General features: G+C 36.8%; 1 protein-coding gene across 3 annotated transcripts in view; it reads right to left on the bottom strand.

Annotated features, from left to right (window-relative positions):
* SEPT7 (septin 7) overlaps nucleotides 1-22,006 on the bottom strand; it is a 66,693-nt gene extending 44,687 nt beyond the window's left edge. The window contains exons 1-3 of one of the 3 annotated variants that reach the window (XM_004676853.2): nucleotides 21,724-22,006; nucleotides 20,295-20,296; nucleotides 332-434 (exon numbers count right to left, since the gene is read on the bottom strand). In XM_004676853.2, coding sequence (XP_004676910.1) covers nucleotides 332-434; nucleotides 20,295-20,296; nucleotides 21,724-21,784 — 166 coding nt within the window. In that variant the 5' untranslated portion in view covers nucleotides 21,785-22,006. Of the gene's footprint in view, nucleotides 1-331; nucleotides 435-1,172; nucleotides 1,209-1,737; nucleotides 1,743-20,294; nucleotides 20,297-21,723 lie in introns of those variants that run through there. The other 2 variants (XM_004676852.2, XM_012721024.1) reach the window with 2 other exon arrangements.
* Between the last annotated feature and the right edge of the window lie 704 nt (nucleotides 22,007-22,710).

Here is a 22,710-nt window from a genome sequence, read left to right as displayed (position 1 = left end):
TATAAACCAGAGAATAAAAACATTTGGAGTATAAGTAACCGCCAGATGCTATATTTCCTTTTGTATCATTATCAGTTGAAGAACACTTCTCTATTCTGCATGTCATCATTTTTCAATTTTTTGTTTCCAAAACTATGCAACAATTTAAAAAAAAGGCAAGAAAATATGTAAACCTCATTTTGCCACCAAATTAAAATTTTAAAAGTATTCATATATCATAAGAGTAAATACAACTGCCATAATTTAACTAGTGTTTTCTTAATTCATGCAAAGCTGATTAACAGGTTAAAACTTAGAGCATATTCAATTTTAGTGAGAAATCACATCTTACCCACAACCATAAGTGTGAATTCAAAACCTCTCTTCACTGATTTTCTGTATACTTGATTTGGGAGATTTGCAAATCCCACATAGCCTTCAAGGTTCTTCTGTTGCTGAGAAAAGTAAAAAGAGCCAAATTACTCATGTATCAACAAAACTTCTCTACAACACATTTCAAATTCTCTGCATTAATCTACTTCAGAAAACTATAAATAACTGTAATTCATGGCAAATCAAACAACTTTTATAATATTACCAATAAAAGTATTAGTTAATTGCAGCAATGGACAAAATGAAATGAGCATGAGTCAACAGCATAATGGCCTATTACAAAAAAACAAGAAAATAAAAAAAAAATTAAAGACACCAGTGTCAGAATAAAGATTTTAATTTATATAAGTTAACAGCAATAACATTATGACCTATCAACTAAAAAAAACAGATGATTTTTCATAATAAAAATTTTTAAATCACCCTAAATTATTAAGAATGTTTTAAAATGTTCCCTTTGCTCAGTGACCACAGGTGAGCTTCTTAAACTTTGTCATCCTTTTAGGAAGTCAAAATGCTACATTCAATGCAATTTTTATTAAGTTCTTGAAAGCTCTTATGATCAACATCAATTAATAAATAGTGTTTTTTGTTTGAAATCCAATTTATGTCATTTCATTGCTTCACATGAACCTGTTGCTCCTGTCAGAGACATCAGATTTATCTAATTTTAAAACAAATTATGATTCAGTTTTCTGTTTGGTTTCTGATTCTTTGATAACCTCAACTGTAGTTTCATGAGTAATTTAAAGAAACTTACTTCTAAATTGGTGTAGTAAAAAGTCTGATTTTTAACTTACCCATTGGTGAGAAAAACTGTCCATAGTTCAGACCATCTGAGTGAGTAGAGTCTTATTGGTTAATTTTACTTAGAAGTGGGTGTTATTCATCATTATATAAAATGGCAAAATATTCCTGGGGTATACATTTCTCTTGTAAGTTTTGCCACATTTAAATTCTTATTTAAAAAAAAACTCATATGAGATCAAAGCATCAGTTCAACACATTTGGTTTTAACAAAAAGAACAGCTTACATTCCTCACTAGTATTATACATGTAACTAAATATTCTATCCATAACCTTTCACCCTTTGTTCTCATTCATGTAAACTAATTTTTCAGGCCAAATGTTGAAAATTAAGCAAGCCAATCAAATTGAAAAGCTAATTTTAAAAACACTAATTAGGATACTAATCAGAATATACTATTTTAAAAATAAATATTTGAAAGCCTTAATATTTCTAGAGCTAAAAATCTACACATTAAATGGAAGGCTTCCTTGGTTCATATTTCATCCAACTGTAAGTTACATATGTTAACTGGAGCTGAAAAAAATGTTTCTGTATGAATTAACTAATATACTCACAGCTACTTTGTAAAGAACACATTTCCATCATTCCAGTGTTCCAGATTCCAACAGAACAGATCCACAGAGGAACAGTAATCGAGGAATTCCAACAATGTACATGACACATTGAGTCCAAACAGGAGAGCCAAATCCATTGGAACACAGCAAAAAAAGGAAAAATACAAGTTACTTAAATGTAACTCAACAAATGAGAGCAAATTACAAATAAATTAAAGAATTTATTTTCCTATACACGTCTAAGTAATCTCTTCATTGGGACATGAGGCTCAGTGAGTTTTAGTCCATTTTCAGTAGATTTTCTGACAAAATACAGAAAAAACCCCTCCTATCTTATAATATAGGCCATTACTATGCCTAGCATTTGAAGTCTTAACAACAAATAGTGCCAAAAAATGTAAATTATAATGTTTCAAGAAGATATAATGGGACATTTTACATCCCAAAAAGAAAATAAAATCGCATATAATTTTGCTTTGTCACTAGGTTCTATAGTCCAAACCAGACAAATGCAAACATTTTAGCTAAAATCTTTATAGAGCACTGTATTTCAAGATCTATTAAACTAAAGCTCAGAGTCAGAAGAAATAGAGACTTATGGATACAGAAAAAGAAAGGAAGCTAAAAATAGCAAATAAAAATAAATGGAGATATTAGCTATGAAAAATGAAAAGCACCAAATGAAGTATAAAGAAAATAGACTACTCTAAGTATCATTGAGAAGTGTCCATCAATTTTATTCTATGTTGACACAGATATTAGTTACAGCATGACTACAGCATGATAACATTACTGTAGTCTTACAGTTGTCATAATTAGATTTAGTGGATGAAAATCCAGTTTTTAAAGCTAATTAAATACAAAATCATGTTACCCATGACAAAACCCTCCAATGATTTAATGATTTCTCTCCCCCATATCCCCCCAAGAAGCAAAAGACAAAAGTCCTAATAAAGACCTACAGTTCTCAACATTAGAAGCATCTTAAAGTTACTTTGATAGCATACCTTATATCCCTGATTCAATCAATGTCTGGGAGTGTCACCTACACATATTAGTATTTTTTTTACATTTTATTTATTAATGCTTACAGGATTGGGGTACAGACCAGAAGTGTGGTGGATGAGAGGATTCACCATAGACAAAGTAGGGAACATAACAGGCAGATGTACTGAAATATACCATTGAGGGGAGCAGCAGGTGGGTCAGGAGAGGTCTGCCAGGCCATGTGGGTCGGCTCCCTGGCTGGGGATCAAACTCATGCTGCAGTGGCTTCTGAGAGCTTCATAATGCAATGCTTTAACCCGATGCGCCATCAGGGAGAGTCCACATTATCAGTATTTTTTAAAGCTCTTCAGATAATTCCAACATAGTCAGTCGAGCTGAGAACCACTAACCTTTATACAAGGCTTAAAAATATCTGACTTTCCTACCACTCAGAAGTTAAGAGGGTCATCTTTCATCCTTCCCTCCTCTTCCATCCACAGTAAAACTACTCCCCCAAACATATGAGGTATGCTCTCACCTCATGACTTTTGTATTTATTGCTTTCTCTTCCTGGAACACAAGATGATGATGATAATGATTATTCAAATGTTACCTTTGCAGAGGTCTGCCTCAAATACCCTATCTAAAATTATAACCCTAGTTCTAAACCTCAGTGTTTCACTGCTGTTTTCTCCTTATCACTTGTTATCACCTAACATACATTTTACTCATCTTGTCGCAATTTTCAGCCCACCACAACTCCAAATAGAATTAAATTCCGTCAAGGCAGAAATTAGATGAATTACATAAATTGTGACATCAAAAAAGAGGAAGCCACTTCTTTGGAGAAAATATTTTAGGGAACATATTCAAGAAACACATTAGATATAAAAAGCATAAGGAAATGCCTTACAGTCTAGTCTGTCTGTGTCTAATTCATTATTTTATCCTCAATTCCTATGATAGAATTTGCCATGTGGTATGGATTGGATTGAGGGTAAAAAGTCTAGCAAAGGGGTAGACTCTAAAATAGAGATGAACTTGATATTCTCAGGAACAAAAAGAAGGTATGTGAACTACAACGAAATGAGGTAGTGGACCTGGGAATGAGTGAAGAAACCAGGTCAGGAGGCAGTCAAGGGCCAGATCATGTGGGACCCAGCCAAAGTAAGAAGTTTGGATGTTATTTTAGGCATGATGAGAAGCCACTGGAGGGTTTTTACATAGGCAAGTGACCTGACCTGATTTGTGTTTTAAAGATAGCTCCTTCTGCTACGAGGAGTGAAAATAAGAAAACCAGTAAAGAGACTACTACAACAGTCCATGAAAGAAAGAAAATACTGAATTTAGATGGTAGTGGACAATGAGATAAAAATTCAAATATACTTTGAAGGTCGAGTTGTCAGGACACTGTTGATAGACTAGATAATGTGAGAAAGAAAGAGGCCAAAAATAACTGACTCCTAAGTTTTTGACTTGAGCAACTCAGTGGCTAGAACTCTATCTTAGGGAAACAGAACAATAGAGGGCAAAAGATTGGGTGGTGAGGGCGAAATCACAAAAAAATCAAAAACAGCTTTAAACATGTTGAGCTGAGATAGCTATTAGATATTCAAGAAAAGATGTTCAGTGGTTAAACACAAGAATCCACAAATTCCAGGATTGGCGAGTGCCAATGATTCAGGAATTGTAGCATATGGATTGTATTGGAAAAAGACTAAATTCCCAAAGAAACTATAGGTAGGAGGGGAGGACTAGCAGTTTCTAGAGAATGCCATTACTTAAAGGTTGAAAGGGTTACTGAAAAGGGTGAGAAAGAGCTGTCAGTGAGAAGGAAGGAAAAGCCAGGACTGGCTTACTGTCCCTCAATTCTGTACACCGAAAACAAATGAAATAATAGAGATAACACCATAAAATTAGAAAATGAAGTTATTGGTAACTTTGGATAAGAGCAATCTCAGTAATGTAAAAAGGATGAGTAATGAGATTGAGAAGAAGTAATACTTTGCACATGATACATTTTCAGTCTCCCCATGTGACTAATTTCCTAGAGGGAAAAAATCATGTCATCTGTGTTATCTTTATTCCTAGCACACTAATATTTCTAGCTATACTCCCAGGAGATATTCCATAAAGCTGAATAACTAAAACACACTTTCAGGAAAATTTCTTCTCAGAAAGAAATCATACCCAAAGACAAAAACAGATTTTGAGACTATCTAATAAGAGAACATTGGTTGACTAAAACAGATTCACATTTCATAAGACTCTTTTTTTTACCCTAAATCTTAAAATCAACCAGTCCTTAATTCTGAACATGTAACCACCCACGCATTCTTTTCCTGCACAAATAAAATGTTCACAGTGCCAGTATTAAACATAATCTCTACATAAGGAAACATTATTTATAGATGTAAGTGATATAACTATGACACTTACAATACCTTTGTGGGTACAGATAAAAGTATATTTAGTCCAGTTTCTACAAAATACCATTAGGTCTTAAAAATATTAATTTCAAGCATCAGTTACATAAGAAAGTTGTTCAATAATTCTGTTAATATTCATATTTAAGAAATTCAAACTGTAACAATTCTATTGTTTAATTTCACTGCTTAGGGGAAAATCAACTTGAGTATACTATCCAGTAATTTCAGTATTGAACAATTTATTTCTAGACATCAATTCTATTCAAGGAATAAAATGTTCCAAACAGGCTCCAACAGATAGATTATTGGAACCCTTAAGAATTCTTTATATTATTTTGTTTACCATTTGTTCTTGTTCCAAATAATCACCAAAATCTTGACACCCAAAATCCCATTGTCACTTTTAAAGTTTAAATATTAGTATCTGCTTCAACAAATTTTCCAATATTGAAAAGCAGGAACTTATCTTGAAAACTGCTAAAATAATGCTGTTTAGTGACAACAGCTAATTGATCAAGGGAAGCTGTAAGAAACTGCAAACTAGAATCTGAAGAAAATTGAATCATGTTCCTTAAAGGAAAGTTCGTTTCTCTCAATATTTACAAAATGAGATGTTCGGTCTCAAATTACCTTACTCTGAAGAGAATTTTATTTCTTCCCTCAGTAATTGCAATTTTTAAAAAACGTTCAGGCTATAAATATCATGTTTACATTAGAAACTTTCAATTTCAAACATAAACTCAAGTCTTACCCTAGTAACATCAAGATCAATCTGCCTCCCCTTTGGCTATTAGAACACAGGTATACTGTTTTGCACACTAATAAAAATAGTCAAATGTCTTTCTTTTAAAGTCTAAGTTCTAAATATATGAAACAGCTCCAGATTACAAAAATGAAAACATGCTGACACATAAATTTACTTGTCTACATTAATAACAAAAATTTACTTGCCTACATTAGTAACAACTAGCACTTCCTTAGTAAAATTCTCTGTCACCCACAAGAAAAAAATGTTTTAGAAGTTAAATTTCATCATTTAAATGTTTTTGAATAATTTAAATATAACTGTTCTAAAATAACGTGGATTCTAAATTTAATAAAATAGTAACACTAAAATGTTACATATTTAGGCATATCCTAAATGTTGGCTTTGATGTTTACTCACCCATTTCTTTTCAGTCTCATGTCTTACTTTTGCATGTCTCCAGCTTCACCCCTTTTAATTAAGATAAACAACTGGAACGAAGTCTTGCTTTCTTAGTCCTATTCTGAATTCTTGGTTAATCTGTTCAAACAATCTTAATACTTAACTATGAATACATGTAAGAACCAGATAATTTAAAATTCAAATAGATTTTTTTTTTCCTTCCCTTAAACTTGGAATTTAAGATCTACCCCCTTAAACTGGGAATTTAAGATCTACCCCCCTTAAACTGGGAATTTAAGATCTATCCCTTTAAACTTGGAATTTAAGATCTATCCCCTAGATACTGACCATTCATCCAACATGGTTACTGGAGCTTTAAAAATGTTCCAACACTAGCAATTAGAGATATAAAGCTACCAAAAGCAAAGGCTGTTGCTTATGAAATTAAAAATCTACATCAGGTCAGCTAAGTTAGAACACAATTATAAAAACACAGTAATTAGTGCTATTAAGTAGGCAATCATAGAAGGAAAGCTTTCAGGACAAAAAAGGAATGATGTTTTGTTCCATCCTGAAATCACATCTGAAGACTAGTAGACCTTAGTTTGTTTAACAATGTGGGTAGGTGCTGGAGAATATGGGTCTCGAGCAATGTAACTAATGGCAGTCCCAAAACATGAGATTATGATTCTTAATAAGAGCTGCAAATAGTTTGATATAATTTATTTTTCAATGCCTTGGAGCTACAATGTAGGAAAGTTAAGAAAAAGTCTTATCACAAAGCTTTTTTGGCGAAGTTAAGGATCTCTGATTAGACTTTATCTTGATAAGGTTATGGAGAACACTAAAAAATCTGAAGAATACACAATCATATTAATTCACATGTAAAGTCATTCATATTTTAGAAAATTACCAATAACAATACCAAGCCTATAAACTATAGGAGATATTGGAACTGTTGGTAATAGCCTAGGGAGAATTTAGAACCTGAATAAAGACAGAAGCAATGGGGATGAAGAAAAATGTTAATATGCTACTGTCCATTAATGTAGCCACTAAGCTACCGAGCACTTGAAATGTAGCTAGTCTGAACTGAGATATTCTGGGAGTGTAAATTTTGAAAACCTATTATGAAAAAAAGAAAAAAAATTTATATAGACTACATTTTGAAATAAATTTTTGATGTATACGAAAAATATGGTGCTAAAACTAATTTCAATTTTTACGAGACATCAAATATAGCTAATCTAAGTTATTTATGTGGCTTGCATTAATTACTATTGGATAATGTAGAGTTTGGTAATCAGTTATATATAGTTAAGATTCATATTTCTGAATTTTTCATTTGAGCAACTGGATTAATGGTGATGTCAATTGTTAAAAACAGAAATAAACTGAGTTTAAGATAGTAACTGCACTTTAGGAGACATATGCTCAGAAGACAGCTGTATATAAAAAGACAGAAGTTCTAGCAACATCTAGGTTAGACAGGTTATTAACATTTTTAAGTTATCAAAATTTAAATGGTATCAGGCCATGGGTATGAATCCAAATACAGTATATCAAATAGGAAGAAGGTTAGAACCAATATCAACATCCCACCACTGTTTACACAAAATAAGGAATAGGTAAAAGAGAAAAATGAAGAAAAGTAGTTTATAAAATCAATTCAAGGAAGTGAGCTCCTTCAAAAAGTTGTCAACTATAGGGGCCCTCCCTGGTGGCGGAGCGGGTTAAAGCACTGCACTAAGAAGCTGAAACCACTTCTGCATGAGTTCGATTCTGCCCCAGAGGTGACCACATGGTGTGGCAGACCTCTCCTGACCCACCGCTAGAGCAGCAGCGTACTTCGTTGATCTGCCTGTTCTGCTCCCCACTCTGTCTCTGTCTCTGGTGAAGTCTTTCGCCACCCCTGAGTCTCTGGCCAGTTCTGTATGCACAAATAAATAAATCTTTAAAAAAAAAAAAAGTTGTTAACTATAAAAAATGCTCTTGCTCTTGAGTGATCATGTACTCAAGTACTAAGCAGTTAGTACAAGTTGTAAGAGTAAATCACTCTTTTAAAATACTTATCTATAAAAAGAAGAGCAGTAATACATAAGTTAAAGGATAACCAAGGTCAAAGAACCAAAAAAAAAAAATATTTTTAAGGCACTTCTTTAAATGCTAACAGACAATTAAACAAAAGGCTAAAGAAAGGTAACTCATATGTATCAATTAGACTCATATATAGAGAGCACTTCACCAAAAAACAGCAAAATATGCTCATCTCAAGTACAAATGGAACATTATCTATGATAGTTAATGTTAGACCACAAAGTAAGTCTTATTTTAAAGGGATGAAATCAATCATCCACTATAGATGGTCTTCATCAAATTTTTAAATTAGAAATGAATGACAGAAACTTGGAAGTTTCATACATCTGTGAAAGTTAAACACTAAGCTTTTTACCAGTGGGCCAAAGAAGAAATCACAAAGGAAAGCAGAATATACTTGAGATAAATGAAAAGAAAAACACTACACACCAAAAAATAGTGGATGCAGCTAACTCAGTGCTTAGAAGTAAAATTATAGCAGTAAATGCCCATGTTGAAAAGAGAGGAAAGATATCTCAAACCAATTACTAACTTCTACCTCAAAAAGATCAACTTAAAACACAAAGCAATGAATAAAAATTAGAATAGAAATGAAATACATAATGCAAAATAAGAAAAATTAATAAAACCATAAGGCTCTTTAGAGAACAGACTGAAAAAATTGACAAGCCTTGCCTTAACCAACAAATACCAGCATACTAAAATTACTAAACTCAGGAATGAAAGAGGGGGCAAATTTAGACAAGCAAAGGATCAGAAGGATCCCTATGAACAACTATATGCTAAAATAGCCTCAAAGGTAACAAATAAACACGTAAGATCCTTAACATCACAAGTCATAAGAAAAATATAAATTAAAATCACAAGATTAGCTACAATTCTACTAGAAAGGATAAAATTAATGAATGACTACTCTACCTGTTGGTGAGCATGTTAAGTATGTGAAGCAACTCTTACACTTGTGATGAGACTATGAAAATGTTACTATGATTTAGTTTGGGAAGTTCCTAAAAAGATAAATATACGGGCCCTCCCAGGTGGCGCAGCGGGTTAAAGCACTGCACTGAGAAGCTAAAGCCACTTCCGCATGAGTTCAATCCCCGCCTGCCACGGAGGCGACCACATGGCGTGGCAGACCTCTCCTGACCCGCCCACTGCTCCTCTCAGCAGTGTACTTTGTCGATCTGCCTGTTCTGCTCCCCACTCTGTCTCTGGTGAAGCCTCTTGCCGCCCCTGAGCCTCTGGCCTGTACCCCAGTTCTGTATGTACAAATAAAGAAATCTTTAAAAAAAAAAAAGATAAATATACACCTACCTATGATTAACCTCAGTATTTCCCCAAGAAAAATACATCCATACCACCATCATTATAATTTTTTTTAATGTTCCCAAGGAAAAAGCAAAAAAGAAAATTCCTCCAAAATTTAACACTGCTGTTTGGTAATAAACTTCAGTTTTATACCCTTTTTTAATTTTCCAACTCATCAAGAAATCTGAAACATTTCCATTAAAAAAAATCACAGTAAGGAAATGAGGTCATTTTCACAAGTCAGTATTTATTTAATTTTTAATAGATAAGGAGGTGTATCTTTTTTCCATTTCTGACAAATTCATTAGACTGTAAAGGAAGGAATTATAGAAGAATTAAAGGCTAGAATACTAATAAAATGAGTAGCTGGTTAGTTGCATGTCAACTTTAGCAAAATACACCATAAGGATTCATACTTAATTAAGACTAGGTAACATTATTTTGTATTTTGATAACAATGTAAAAGAGATGCTTGTCAAACCTGCAGATGGTAAAAGCTGAGAAAGACACACTCAGAAACCAAATGAAATTTAATGTGGAAATGTGGATACAAATCATGTGCTTTTCCCCCAGTTCCAAACCATAATTTGAAAGTCAGAAGGGAGTAGGAGAACATTTTATTTCACCCACTCAATCAACATTCAAATGGTATTTTTTTAAACTGCTGAATAAGCAGGTACAACGATAGCTGCACAGGAAGAAAACGCTAAGAAATCTTAGTTAACAACATGTCAATTAGAAAATTAAGTGGTCCTCAAAGGTAACTTTAGAACTCACTAACAGACTCGTATTGCATGTAAAAGATGGCAAAAGATGGACTTATTTTGATCTGTAATTTTAAGATCACAGGATATTCAGTTCCTGGTATCATCAGGGATATATAACAAGAGCAAAGGAAGTGAAAAGAATGGCTGGAGGGATATCATGCCTTGCCATATAAACATTGTTAAAGGAATTACAAGAACTGAAATCCTCTACAAAAGATTCAAAGATCTGAGCTATGTTCATGAGGAATTAACACAAGCCATACAATTTTAAGTTTTCCATTACCCACATTTTAAAAGCAAAAAAATAAATTTAATTATGTTTCTTTAATTCAATATATCCAAAAATATTATTTCAACATGCAGCTAATGTAAAATTAACAAGGTAAGTTTACATTTTTTTCAAAGTCTCTTCAAAATCCTCTGTTCTACACATATTCCAAAGCTCAAAAGGCCATGTAAGGACACATTTGAGAAGGTGGGTGACTACAAGCCAGCAGAGGCCCTTACCAGAAACCAAACCTGTTGGCATCCTTGATTTCAGGCTTCTAGCCTCCAGAACTGTGAGAAAATAAATGTCTGTTGTTTTAGCCACCCAATCACCCAATGGTAGCCCTTAGAGATTAAAACAGTCCCTAAGAAAGTACAACCTTTAAAAATATACATTATAATTCAAATTATATTACTGTTGAAATTTTTTTAAGATTTATTTACTTATGTATACAGAACTGGGGTACAGACCAGAGGTGCAGGGGCAATGAGAGGATTTACCAGAGACAGAGTGGGGAGCAGAACAGTTAAACTGATGAAGTACACTGCTGAGGGAAGCAGCAGGCAGATCAGGAGAAGTCTGCCATGCCATGTGGGTCACCTCAGGGACCTGGTTTTCAACTCGCACTGAAGAGGCTGCCGCTAGCTTGCAGTGCTGTGCTTTAATCCACTGCGTCACCAGGGAAGGCCCTACTGTTGAAATTCTTAATAAATTGTGATAAATATTCCCACATGCTTATAAACTTACTATAACCAAAGATTTGAAAATCCATCTTACCTAGCTACTTAAGTAACCAAAACAATGATACCTTAAAATTCTAATTTTATCTACAGCCAAGGTCTTCAACTTGTATTTCAATATAAAAACAGTCCTCTACTCAAGATAAGTACTAATTATAATAAAGCTAGAAATCAGGCCCTCCCTTGTGGCACAATGGGTTGGGAAGCAGCACTGCATGCTGGCCTCAGCTGCTTCAGTATCCACATAGCACAGCAGACCTCTACTATCTCATCTCCTGACCCACTGCTCCCCTCAGCAGTGTGCTTCATCAATGATATGCCTGTTCTGCTCTCTACTCTGTCTCTGGTGAAGCCTCTTATAGCCCCTGCATCTCTGGCCTGTACCCCATAAATAAATTTATCTTTATTTTTTAAAGTAAATCTTAAAAAAAAAAAGCCACCCCACCAACAATATTTGTAATATCAATATTAAACATAAACAAGCTGACATTATGAAAAACAACAACATCAAAAAATCTGACAGTGCTTGTTATCTACTAAAGGAATAATCTTAAAAGGAATAAAGAGTATTGTACTCTTAAAGATAGATACAAGTTGAGAAAGAGAATCAAGGAATCAGATAATTGGGAGTTTCCATAGAATGAGCAGTTAGTTTGTAAGGCAGGCTTTCCTTGATGGAAGAGACTTCATGTTAAAGAGGAACAGCAGAAGTAGAAGCAAAAATACAAAGTATGATTCAATCTTGAGTGGAGGGAAAAGGCCAAATCAAGGAATCTCTAAAATAACTGCATAATTTTTTTTTAAAGATTTATTTATTTATGCATACAGAACTGGGGTACAGGCCAGAGATGTGGAGGGTGAGAGGCTTCACCAGAGACAGAGTGGGGAGCAGAACAGGCAGATCGACAAAGTACACTGCTGAGGGGAGCAGCGGGCAGGTCAGGAGAGGTCTGCCACGCCATGTGGTCACCTCCGGGGCAGGCGAGAGTCGAACTCATGCGGAAGCCGTCTTAGATTCTCAGTGCTGTGCTTTAACCCGCTGCGCCACCAGGGAGGGCCATAACTGCATAATTTTTAATAAAAGAATATATAAAAGAATCATAGGCAGTATAATTAGAAATCTGGATTTTGCCATAATTTAGAGCCTTAGCTTTTGGGATAACATACTTATGAGACTATTGTAAGATATATACATAATATTTGGTACTGTAAATACATGAATTACAATAAAAATATGCATTATTGTGGCTTGCAATAAATGATAGCCCTTTTTATGATTTCTGGGCTTCATTATTGTGGATAAATTATTTTCAAACCTGCCTAAGATCATAAACATCTGGACACCTTGATGAAGAGAAATATCCAGGCTCCAGTAGAGAAACTGGGAAGTAAAATCTTGAAATAGGACCCAGCAAATATAACATGAATCTTATCAGCCTATACTATAAAATAGAAAGATATTTTTATTAAAAGTAGAAAGGGGCAGGAAACAGTAAGACAAGTGAGGAAATAACTTCCTTTGTGGTTAGTTTCTAATTTCTTAAACAGAGTTCACTAGCAATCAACTTTACTTAAAATACATCCCTTCAATTTAAAAAATAATGGCTTCTCCCACTGCTACCCAAAATGTTCAATACAGATTAAAATAGCACATATTTCTATCAAGCAAAAACTCATATCCTTTTAATGCTGGCCAGTATTAATGTTGATAGTGCATTTATTTCATGTAGCATGCTATATGTGTATGTCAGTAATATTATCTCAGCATTTCCTCCACAGTGACCAAATATTTAACTTTTAAAAGAATAGGGGTGCAATTTTCAGCAAGTCCAAGAACATTTCAAAATTTCAAAAAAAGAAATATAGGGACAACATCAATGTAGTTATATTTCCAATTGTACAGCATTATAGTCAAACAAACAGTATTTTTGATGAGCCCAGTTGCCAATTATACTTCTAATTGCACAACATTATGGTCAAACAGATAGCATTTTTGGTGAGCCCAGTTGCCAACTATCATTCTAGTTATCTTTTTGTTCACAACTGAATTAACCAACACCTACAATTCTTAGTTGCCTTGTATTAGATCAACTTTTATATTCTAGTACAAGACCAAAGACGGGACTATCCACGATCACTAATTTCATCCTTTCATGACAAGTTCTCCTATTCCAAACTTAGACTAGACTGTGTTAATTTCTTGATTCACCCTTCTCAGCAAATAGAAAATAGATAAGGCAATGTGGGCATATTTTGTTTGGGAGCTATTTTCTACTTGCACATTATTTTATACCTCCATACAAAAGAATCACTTCTATTTACATTTATTCCCGTTTCATTCAGTATGTCAATATAGTTTGAAACCAGAAATGGAAATCTAACCCAATGCTTAACTTCAAGTAAAGACCTTCAAAAGAGAAATTAAGTAGGAAAAAAAAAAAAGCAACTAAAACAAGTATTTGTAACAGCAAACTGGACAGCTACAAACTTCAAGGACAGATGATAGGTGTATCCATGAGAGGAAAAACTGAAAAGTATAGTTGAAAAACAAAAGCAACTCTCAAATCACATTATTTATTAGCTTTGTATATCACAGTACAAAACCAAATATTCCTGAGAGTGATTTTAACAAGTTCAGTATACCATTTTCTACTGAAAATATATATAACATATTTCTCTCTTTAATAATAAAAGAAATACAAATTAAAACAGGTTTAAGAGATCAAGTTAACAAATACCCTAAGAAAATAACTGGTGAAAACAGAGAAGTTTACTAAAATATTATTAAATTTCCTGTTTATAATTCTAAAATATTGAAATTAAGAACTATCTCAAAACAATAAAGTAGGTAAATTATGGCTAAATACTGGATTAACAAACACACACCTTTAAAATAACCTGCATATAGATTTACATATGGAAAAAATATTTAACTAAGTGAATATCTTGCTTTTAAGAGTTTACAAAATACCATGATATATATTACCTCATAATATATAATTCACTCCAGAGGTTCTCAACCTTGGGTGCTCATCAGAATTACCAAAAATACTTATAATGCAAATTTCTGAGTTCCACCTAGCACTTACTGAATTAGTAACTCTCTAAGTGTGTTAAGCTCTGGAAGTGTTTCCAATGCCTGACCAGGATTAAGAACCACTAACCACTAATATACCACTAATTACAACCATGAAAAAATGTGTAATTAAGGAAGAATACATATTAAACTGCAGGGATTGAATTTTTTCCTCCCTATTAATTTGTTTCAACAAAAGGAACTAAGAATATCTACTAAGCATTTAAAAATTAAAAATGTTGGGCCCTCCCTGGTGGCACAGGAGGTAAAAGCTCAAAGCTAAGAATCAAAAGCCACTTCTTCATGAGTTCGATCCCCATCTGCCCTGGAAGTGATCCACAAGGCGCAGGGACCTCTCCTGACCAGCCCGCTGCTCCCCTCAGCAGTGTACTTGGACCATCTGCCCGTTCCTCTCCCCACTCGTCTCTGGTGAATCCTCTCACCGCCCTTGCACCTCTGGCCTGTACCCCAGTTCTGTGTGCACAAATAAATAAATCTTAAAAAAAATTTTTTTTAATGTTTAAAATGTTAATGTTTGAAGGTGTATGAGTTACTAAAAAATTTTTACTTGTATAGATCACCTCACATTACAGAAAGCTACATGTAACAAATGATGTGGCATACTGGATATTATAATAATAGCATAAACAGAAAGCACAAAGATAAAATTACTATAAAGATATTATAACTTAAACAATTTATGATCTCATTCAAGATATTTACAGCACTCTCTAAAATTGACAATATATACCATAATCTTCCTCAAAAAAAAAAAAAAAGGATCTCAGATTACAATGGGATGGTCAATTGACTAAGGATACAAAATGTCAATCCTGTAAAGAAACACTAGCACAACCCTTAGTTTGAAACAGCTTCTACTGTGAAATGGACCAACAGAAATTTAAAATAAGTAAACACTTCAGTACTACCCAAGACCTCAATCTAACTTTAGGAGACATGGAAATCATACCCAGATTCTACCAAACATTCTCACAAGGATGTCCTCCAGTCCTCTCAATTTCATGTTTTAAAATATCTATATCAAGGAATGACCCTATTCATTACTCATTTACACAACTTCTTGAACTCAGTTACCTACCCATACCTATCTTATAACCATTCCCTAATGATTTTAAGCCAAAATTTTCATTGCCCTAGTTTTGTCCTTCAACTGTAAATCCTAAAACAGTTACATTAACCTCCCTCAACTCACTGAACTCTTTGTGTGTTCTCATGGCTATACCCTTCTTTTAAAACCTTTCAATAAAGATTTTTTTTTACTTCTAGCACAGCACATCAGGTCTCTGCTTACTTCTCTAGCCTCAAACCAAGACACCAGTATGATTTCTTAGCCTAGAGTTAGTATCCTTCTTCCTTCTCTGTATATTCACTCCTCATCATATTTAAAGATTTACTCTTCCCACTTTGAATAAACTGTTCTATATTCCCAAACTATATATACCTTTAAATCACACCACAAATGATTTCCTAAACAAATGCCAGGTCAGGAATACAAAAGTGAAAATGGTCCCTGACTTTAAAAAAAACGTACAGAAAAAGCAAATCGTCAACTGTCACAAAGAATAACAATTTTCTAATAAGAGTGCTTGTTGGAATACTTAGGCTTAATTAGCATGCAAACTTAAGCATAGAGTACAAATCACACTAGCGATTTGTCACTTTATTCATTTAATCGTCTAATAAATAACTTTATGGTTCCACACTTTATGGTTCCACTTTACAGAGGAGGAAACAACAAATCTACAGATATTTACAAATCAGATCACTACTTACCTAGAGCAATAGGGGAAATAACAAAGGGTTACAGAAATGTTCTGTATCATTATGGGAATACAAGTGACATGCTGTTTATATTTGTCAAAATTAACTGAACTAAATTAAATCCTGTCCATTTTACTGAATATAAGATATACCTAAATATAATTATTTAACTTGGAAGGTACCTAGAAACAGATTTCTGGGTCCCTCCCCACCCAGAAACTGAATGTAGTGTCAATCAACTATTTTGCACTTGTTAACAAGAGGAAGAATTATGGACTAAATCGTTAAGAAAAACTTTTTCATCTCCTGAAATTCTTCAATAGCCCCTAACATGTAGTGCAGTGGTTATCAATCTGGGTCAATTCTGCCCCACAATGACATATGGCACTGTCCGCAGACATTTTTTGTTGTTGTTGTTAGCACAACTTGGGAGAGAAATGCTGCTGGTAGAAGACAGGGATTCTGGAAAACATCTTTTCTAACTGAAAAAAGTGCTGAGACTTAAAAACCTTCATTCACATGGCGCCTCACCTCTCAAACAAAATAACAGAATTAACAAGTTACATCTTTGGGAGATTTGTTTTTAACTTCCAGATTGTAGAGAGAGAAGGGGTGATCATATTTATATTGTTTATAATACAAACAATATTAATAAAACACATGTCATGTGAAAACCTTATTTAAAAAATAATGTTGTTGGCCGGCCCTCCCTGGTGGCACAACGGGTTAAAGCACAGCACTGAGAAGCTAAAGCCACTTCCGCATGAGTTCGATTCCTGCCTGCCCCGGAGGCGACTACATGGCGGGCAGACCTCTCCAGACCCTCCCGCTGCTCCCCTCAGCAGTGTACTTTGTCGATCTGCCTGTTCTGCTCCCCACTCTGTCTCTGGTGAAGCCTCTCACCGCCCCTGAGCCTCTGGCCTGTACCCCAGTTCTGTATGTACAAATAAATAAATCTTTAAAAAAAATAAAATAAAATAAATAATGTTGGCAGGATATTTACTCTCCTCTACCTTCGAAGTAGTTTTGAAGTTAAGAAACACTTGCAACTATAAAGTACATAAACTTTTGGCAAGACCTCATATTTAGCTACGTTCACTAAAATCTGTGTAGAGTAGCAGTGTCAAACCCACTGCTATTTAAAGTGTAGCCTGTGGAAAGGGGAATGGGACAGAAGTGAGGTAGAAAGAGTGCCCTGGACTATGGTGATGGCACATGGGTGAACTGGTGGTGGGAAGCCCAAGGGGGATTACAACTGAAATGAAAAAATGTAAAAAAAAAAAAGAGTGATGTAAAAAAAGTTAAAAATAGGGCTCTCCCAGGTGATGCAAAGGGTTAAAGCACCGAATTAGGAAGCTCTCCTACAGCCACTACAGCACAACAAGTTTGATGACTGGCTAGGGAGATGACCCACATGGTGTGGCAGACCTCTCCTGACCCTCCTGCTGCTTCCCTCAGCAGTGCATTTCAGTAGATCTGCCTGTTCTGCTCTCCACTCTGTCTCTGGTGATTCCTGTCAACCACCACACCTCTGGTCTGTACCCCAGTTCTGTAAGCATAAATAAATCTTTACAAAGTAAAAAACATATATTTAAAAAAAATAAAAAGCTTCTTAGGACTCCAAAATAAATAAATAAATAAAAATAAAATGTAGTCTATGGGCCAGTGAGCCAATCTAAATTATTTACCAATTTTTATCAGAGAAGTATAGAAATTAAGAACACAGAAATGGAAGCTTTCATAGTAGTGTAATTTCATATTTATTGGACCTATTAAATTAGGGCTTTTGTATTGCTTTTTTATTTCCTCTTCATTTTTCTTTAATTTTGCATTTACAAAACACTTAGCAATTTACAATATCATCACTCAACATTGCATTAGAGTAAAAATTTTAAAAAGGTCCTTCATTAATTAAAGAAGCAAAAACTTAACCTATCTATACTGACACATCTAGTAAGTGACAAAGTAAGAATTTGAGCACATGTTTAACACCAAAGCTCATATTCTTATTTATTATAACACTGTTGTTATTAAGACTTTGAACTCAGACCCCTATGTGTAAATCTCTATCTCTGGAATGATTAATGACACCAGGTACAAACCACAATGACTTTTTGTGTGTCTGGCCTATGTCCTTCAACACTGAAAGCAAGCCAAACTGCCTCCTTGTCCTTTTGTCCCCTTTTCACCAGGTTCACACTCAAACTTAACTTTCTTAATCTCTGATGATGAAAAAGGCCAAGATCAAAAAAAAAAAAAAATCTTAAAGTGTAGGGTAGAATCAATGGTACTACCTTCTTTTGAAGGTTTCTACCTGACTTTAAATGACCTCCCCTCAAACAGGAACAGGTCTCTAAGCTTGCTAACCACACTAGCTAGGAAGTACAGAATACATGAATTCAAAATAAGAAAAAAGTCACCCTTTCCTTACACCAAGACCTCCAAATTCTACCATAAGATTTAAAGATTTGGCCCTGATGAAGTCTTATCTTAGTCATACCTTGAATATCCTCTAAGTATTTTTAGAAAAAAAATTGGGGGAAGAGGGTCCTCCCTGGTGGTGCACTGGGTTAAGGGCAGCACTATACAGCTAGCCACAGTTGCTTTAGTTGGAGTTCCGGCCCCCTGGCCAGGGAGCTGACCCACATGGCACAGCAGACCTCTTCTGACCTGCTAACTGCTCCCCTCAGCAGTGTATTCAGTCCATCTGCCTGTTTTGCTCCCCACTCTGTCTCTGATGAATCTCCTCATTGCCCCTTTACCTCTGGCCTGTACCCTAGTTCTGTATGCATAAATAAATAAATCGTAATGAAAAAAGAAATGTTTTTGCAAATCCTTAATGAAAAGTAAATGTTAGATCCCAATCAAGCACACAATACTTAAAAATAAAAATTCCCTCCCCCCCAAATTCATACTAAGTATAACATGCTATTTTCTATTTCTTGCCTACTTAAAAAAAAAAACTATTAATAGAAATCACAAAATTGATTTAAAATCAACCTGCAATCAGCAAAACCTGACGATAGACAACCGTCTACATTTAACAATATGCTCTCATATGACAAGTCCAACTCATAATCATGCTACCTTAAAATCCACTCTTCAAACACTCTCTTCTTCATCAGTTTTCATTGTACAATAAATCTTATGTCATCTACAGTCAAACAGTAAGGGGAAAAAAGCATACTAAAAACTGTTTTGTCTCAAAGCTGATAAAATGCATCAATGCTCAAGCTAAATTTTCAAATGCTAATAAAAAAACTGAAGATAGTTTATTTGTACAAAATGTGAAAATGTGGTTTTCAACTGGTAACCTTGTCAGGGAATAAAACTATTTGCAAACCCCAGAATACAAGTCCATAGTGAGTATGTATACCATCAAATTTTAAATAGTTTGAAGTAAACCTGCTCTACCACTATGTTCACTCTGACTGATCTCATTATCATACCACACCCCATTATCAAAACCTAAGAAACCACAGTTTTATCTTAGGGAGTGTGTATGTATGTGCTGTCATTGCTCTAAGGTCAGTCAGAAGTTCTACTCTGTCTCATTAGCTCAGAATGGACTTACTGAGGGTAACTGCTACAGGAAAATGCACAAATCCAAACAAACAATTTTATAACAAACTTCTGAAACATAACTCATTTCCTGTAGTTGGTTACCAAATACCTTGTCCACAAATCCAAATACCCTGTCCAGAAACCAAAATGTTTAACTAAATTAGAAAATTTATGTATCATTTCCGTAAATTAAAATCTACTTAAACACAAAATAAATTTCTGTTATGAAGTTCAATCATATAAACCTAAGAATATGGTGTTTTTGTCGAAGAGATATACTGGTTCCACAGTATTATTCCATCGGAATGACAAAATGCTACCATATAACTAGCTATGTAGTTCCCACATTTATTTCATAGTCCCTTCCACTACCCTACCTCCACCCACTGAACAGCTGGGTGGGATGAAAGACAGTTTCCTGCCTCCGCCCCTTCCCTTTGCTATTTGGAGAAATGAGGGATCCAAGCACCACTAAAGCACTTCAATCTATGAGGATTCTATAAATTTTACCTGTACCTTAAAACCTAATTATAAACATGGAAGGGATAGAGGAGGGCTGACAATTCTCATCACCAGAATGTGCAAATACAAATATGTTAAAAAAAAAAATTCAGTCACTGTGATTCTCAAGGCAGTCAGGAACATATTCTCCCATTTCGTCAAAATAACAAAACCGAAAGAAATTCTTAAAGCTGAACAATAGCAATAAACTTGCAAGAATTATTTTAGTAACAAAGCAAACACCTGGACATCACAAATTCTTTCCCTACACTACAAAAGCCCAGATTTGAAACAGTGTAACTTAGCAAATGGAAAAGTGTTAGAAAAAATATCAGTTACTTATTTGCCAACTATCCACACAGTATGAAATGGAATAAGGAGTGGAAAATGTGAATGAAATGACCTTGCTCCTTTTCCAATACGTAGGGGAGGAAAGGAAATGAAAGGCTTTCTTAAGAGAATACTGATAAATTTCCAAAAATTAATTTCCTTAAACTTCACCAGTCCGTATCTCCAACTCCCTCCCTTTACCAGCGACCATTCCACTCTTTCCACTCCTCTGGAGGGCGCCCTTCCCAGACTTCTCTTTCCCGTTTTTCCTAAATTTAAGCCCAAAGCAGACTCCTGAGCCTCTACTCTTCAGCCTCGCCCGCCATCCACCGGCCTTCCGGGCCTCGCCTGGGGAAAGGAAGCCCGGGGAGGCCAGGGGAGGGGAACCTGAGGGCGACGCCGGGGCTGGAGTGGCAGCCTCCGCCGCCTCCACTGCAGCCTGAGCCAGTGCATCCTTCTTCGCCCGTGGACGCTGCCGCCCTCCCGGGGCGGCCCACACAGCACCCTCCCCCGAGCGCGCACACATCCCCACCATCGCCGCCAGGCCCACTCCCCCAGGGGGTGGGCTCCGCCGCGGGTGCTGCCACCCGCGGGCCCCGCCACCCGCGGGCCCCGAGCAGGATGCGGGAAGACCGGAGGACCGGGGGAGACGGGGCCGGGCAAAGTCGACCCTGCTCGTGCGGCTCCAGTCCGGCAGCAGAGGCCGAGACTCACGTCTCCCCGCTCCCCAGGCCCGCCCGCCGCGGCACAGGAAATACCGCCGCCTCGGCTCTGCTCACATTCAATTCAAACTGTCACCGCCGCCGCCTCCCCTCCCCCCCAAGTCCGTCGCCGCCGCGCCCCGGGCCCGCCTTGGCCCCCACCCGCGTCCCCACGCCGCTGCCCCCGTCTTGCCTCAGGGCGTTCCCCTAGCCCCGTCCGGCGGTTGCAGAGCACCTCTGCGTCCGGGGCCGCCGACCCAAGCCGCGGCGACCCAAAGCTGAGACTCACCCATGGTGCTGCTGTTGACGCTCCTCTCCTCAGCAGCAGCGGATCTCGCACTGACCGACATCCCCTCCCCCCTCCGCGACCAGACGGGGAGCAGCGCAGCCCGCCGATTCTCCAAAGCCGCCTACGCCGATTCCGCAGCGTAGCCGCCTGGCGTCGCAGCCCCGCTTACGCAGGCGACTGCAGGCGCACTCCTCCACTGGCTCCCACCGAACTCCCGCTCCCTCCCTCATCCCCCGCCTCCTCTGACGAGGATTCCGTGCCCTGCGAGGGCTGGTTTAATCTCGCGAGATTACCCTCACCCTGCCCTCCGCCTAGCTCCATTTGGAACATGACTTCATTGGCGTCAGCGCTCTTTTACTGCTCGGGTTTAGCCGCCATGTTTGAATTGACGGGATTTAACATCTCCGGGGTCATGAATAGCCAGGCCTTTTTACGTGTTTCTTCAACACTGCATCTAAGGTCAACTCTTTTAAGTTTATCGCTTAAAGCCTGGGACGCAGAGAGGGAGCTGCCGATGGAGGCTGAGGGTGGGGCTTTGCCCGAATTAAGTATGGCCGCCGTCAGTGCCGCCCCGCGCTACTTCACGTCAGGTTTTGCAGTTTGGGTGCCGCGGGTTTGGCTTTAGCGCCTCTTTACGTAATTGGCGTAAGGCTAAGAGGCGCCTCTGGAAGAGCCGGACTGGGAACTTCTCTCTGGGCGGGGACCGCGTTTACGCCTAGGCTCCTCGCTCCTGACCTGGTGGCTTTGTGAGTGAAAGTGGAGACAGATCGAGGCAGGTGTCCATGACCCCATCCGCCCCGTTTCGTCAGCTTTCTTGACTCGGGCTGGATGTGAGATTAGGACCTGGATGCTCTAATCTATTTGTCTGGCGCTGTCACTTTCTGGTGGCTTGGCACACCGAAGAGGGAAGCTGCTGCAGCTTCCACTGCGGGCTTTCCACGGCGACTATGTTGGCTCACCTAGTTGGTGCCAGTGTAATTTCTCGTG

This window comes from Condylura cristata, unplaced genomic scaffold (genome assembly GCF_000260355.1).
Source record: "Condylura cristata isolate star-nosed mole 26May11 unplaced genomic scaffold, ConCri1.0 scaffold00005, whole genome shotgun sequence".
NCBI classification, from domain to species: domain Eukaryota; kingdom Metazoa; phylum Chordata; class Mammalia; order Eulipotyphla; family Talpidae; genus Condylura; species Condylura cristata.
Note: the sequence above shows the minus strand (reverse complement) of the source record. Positions and strands in the feature narration are given on the sequence as shown.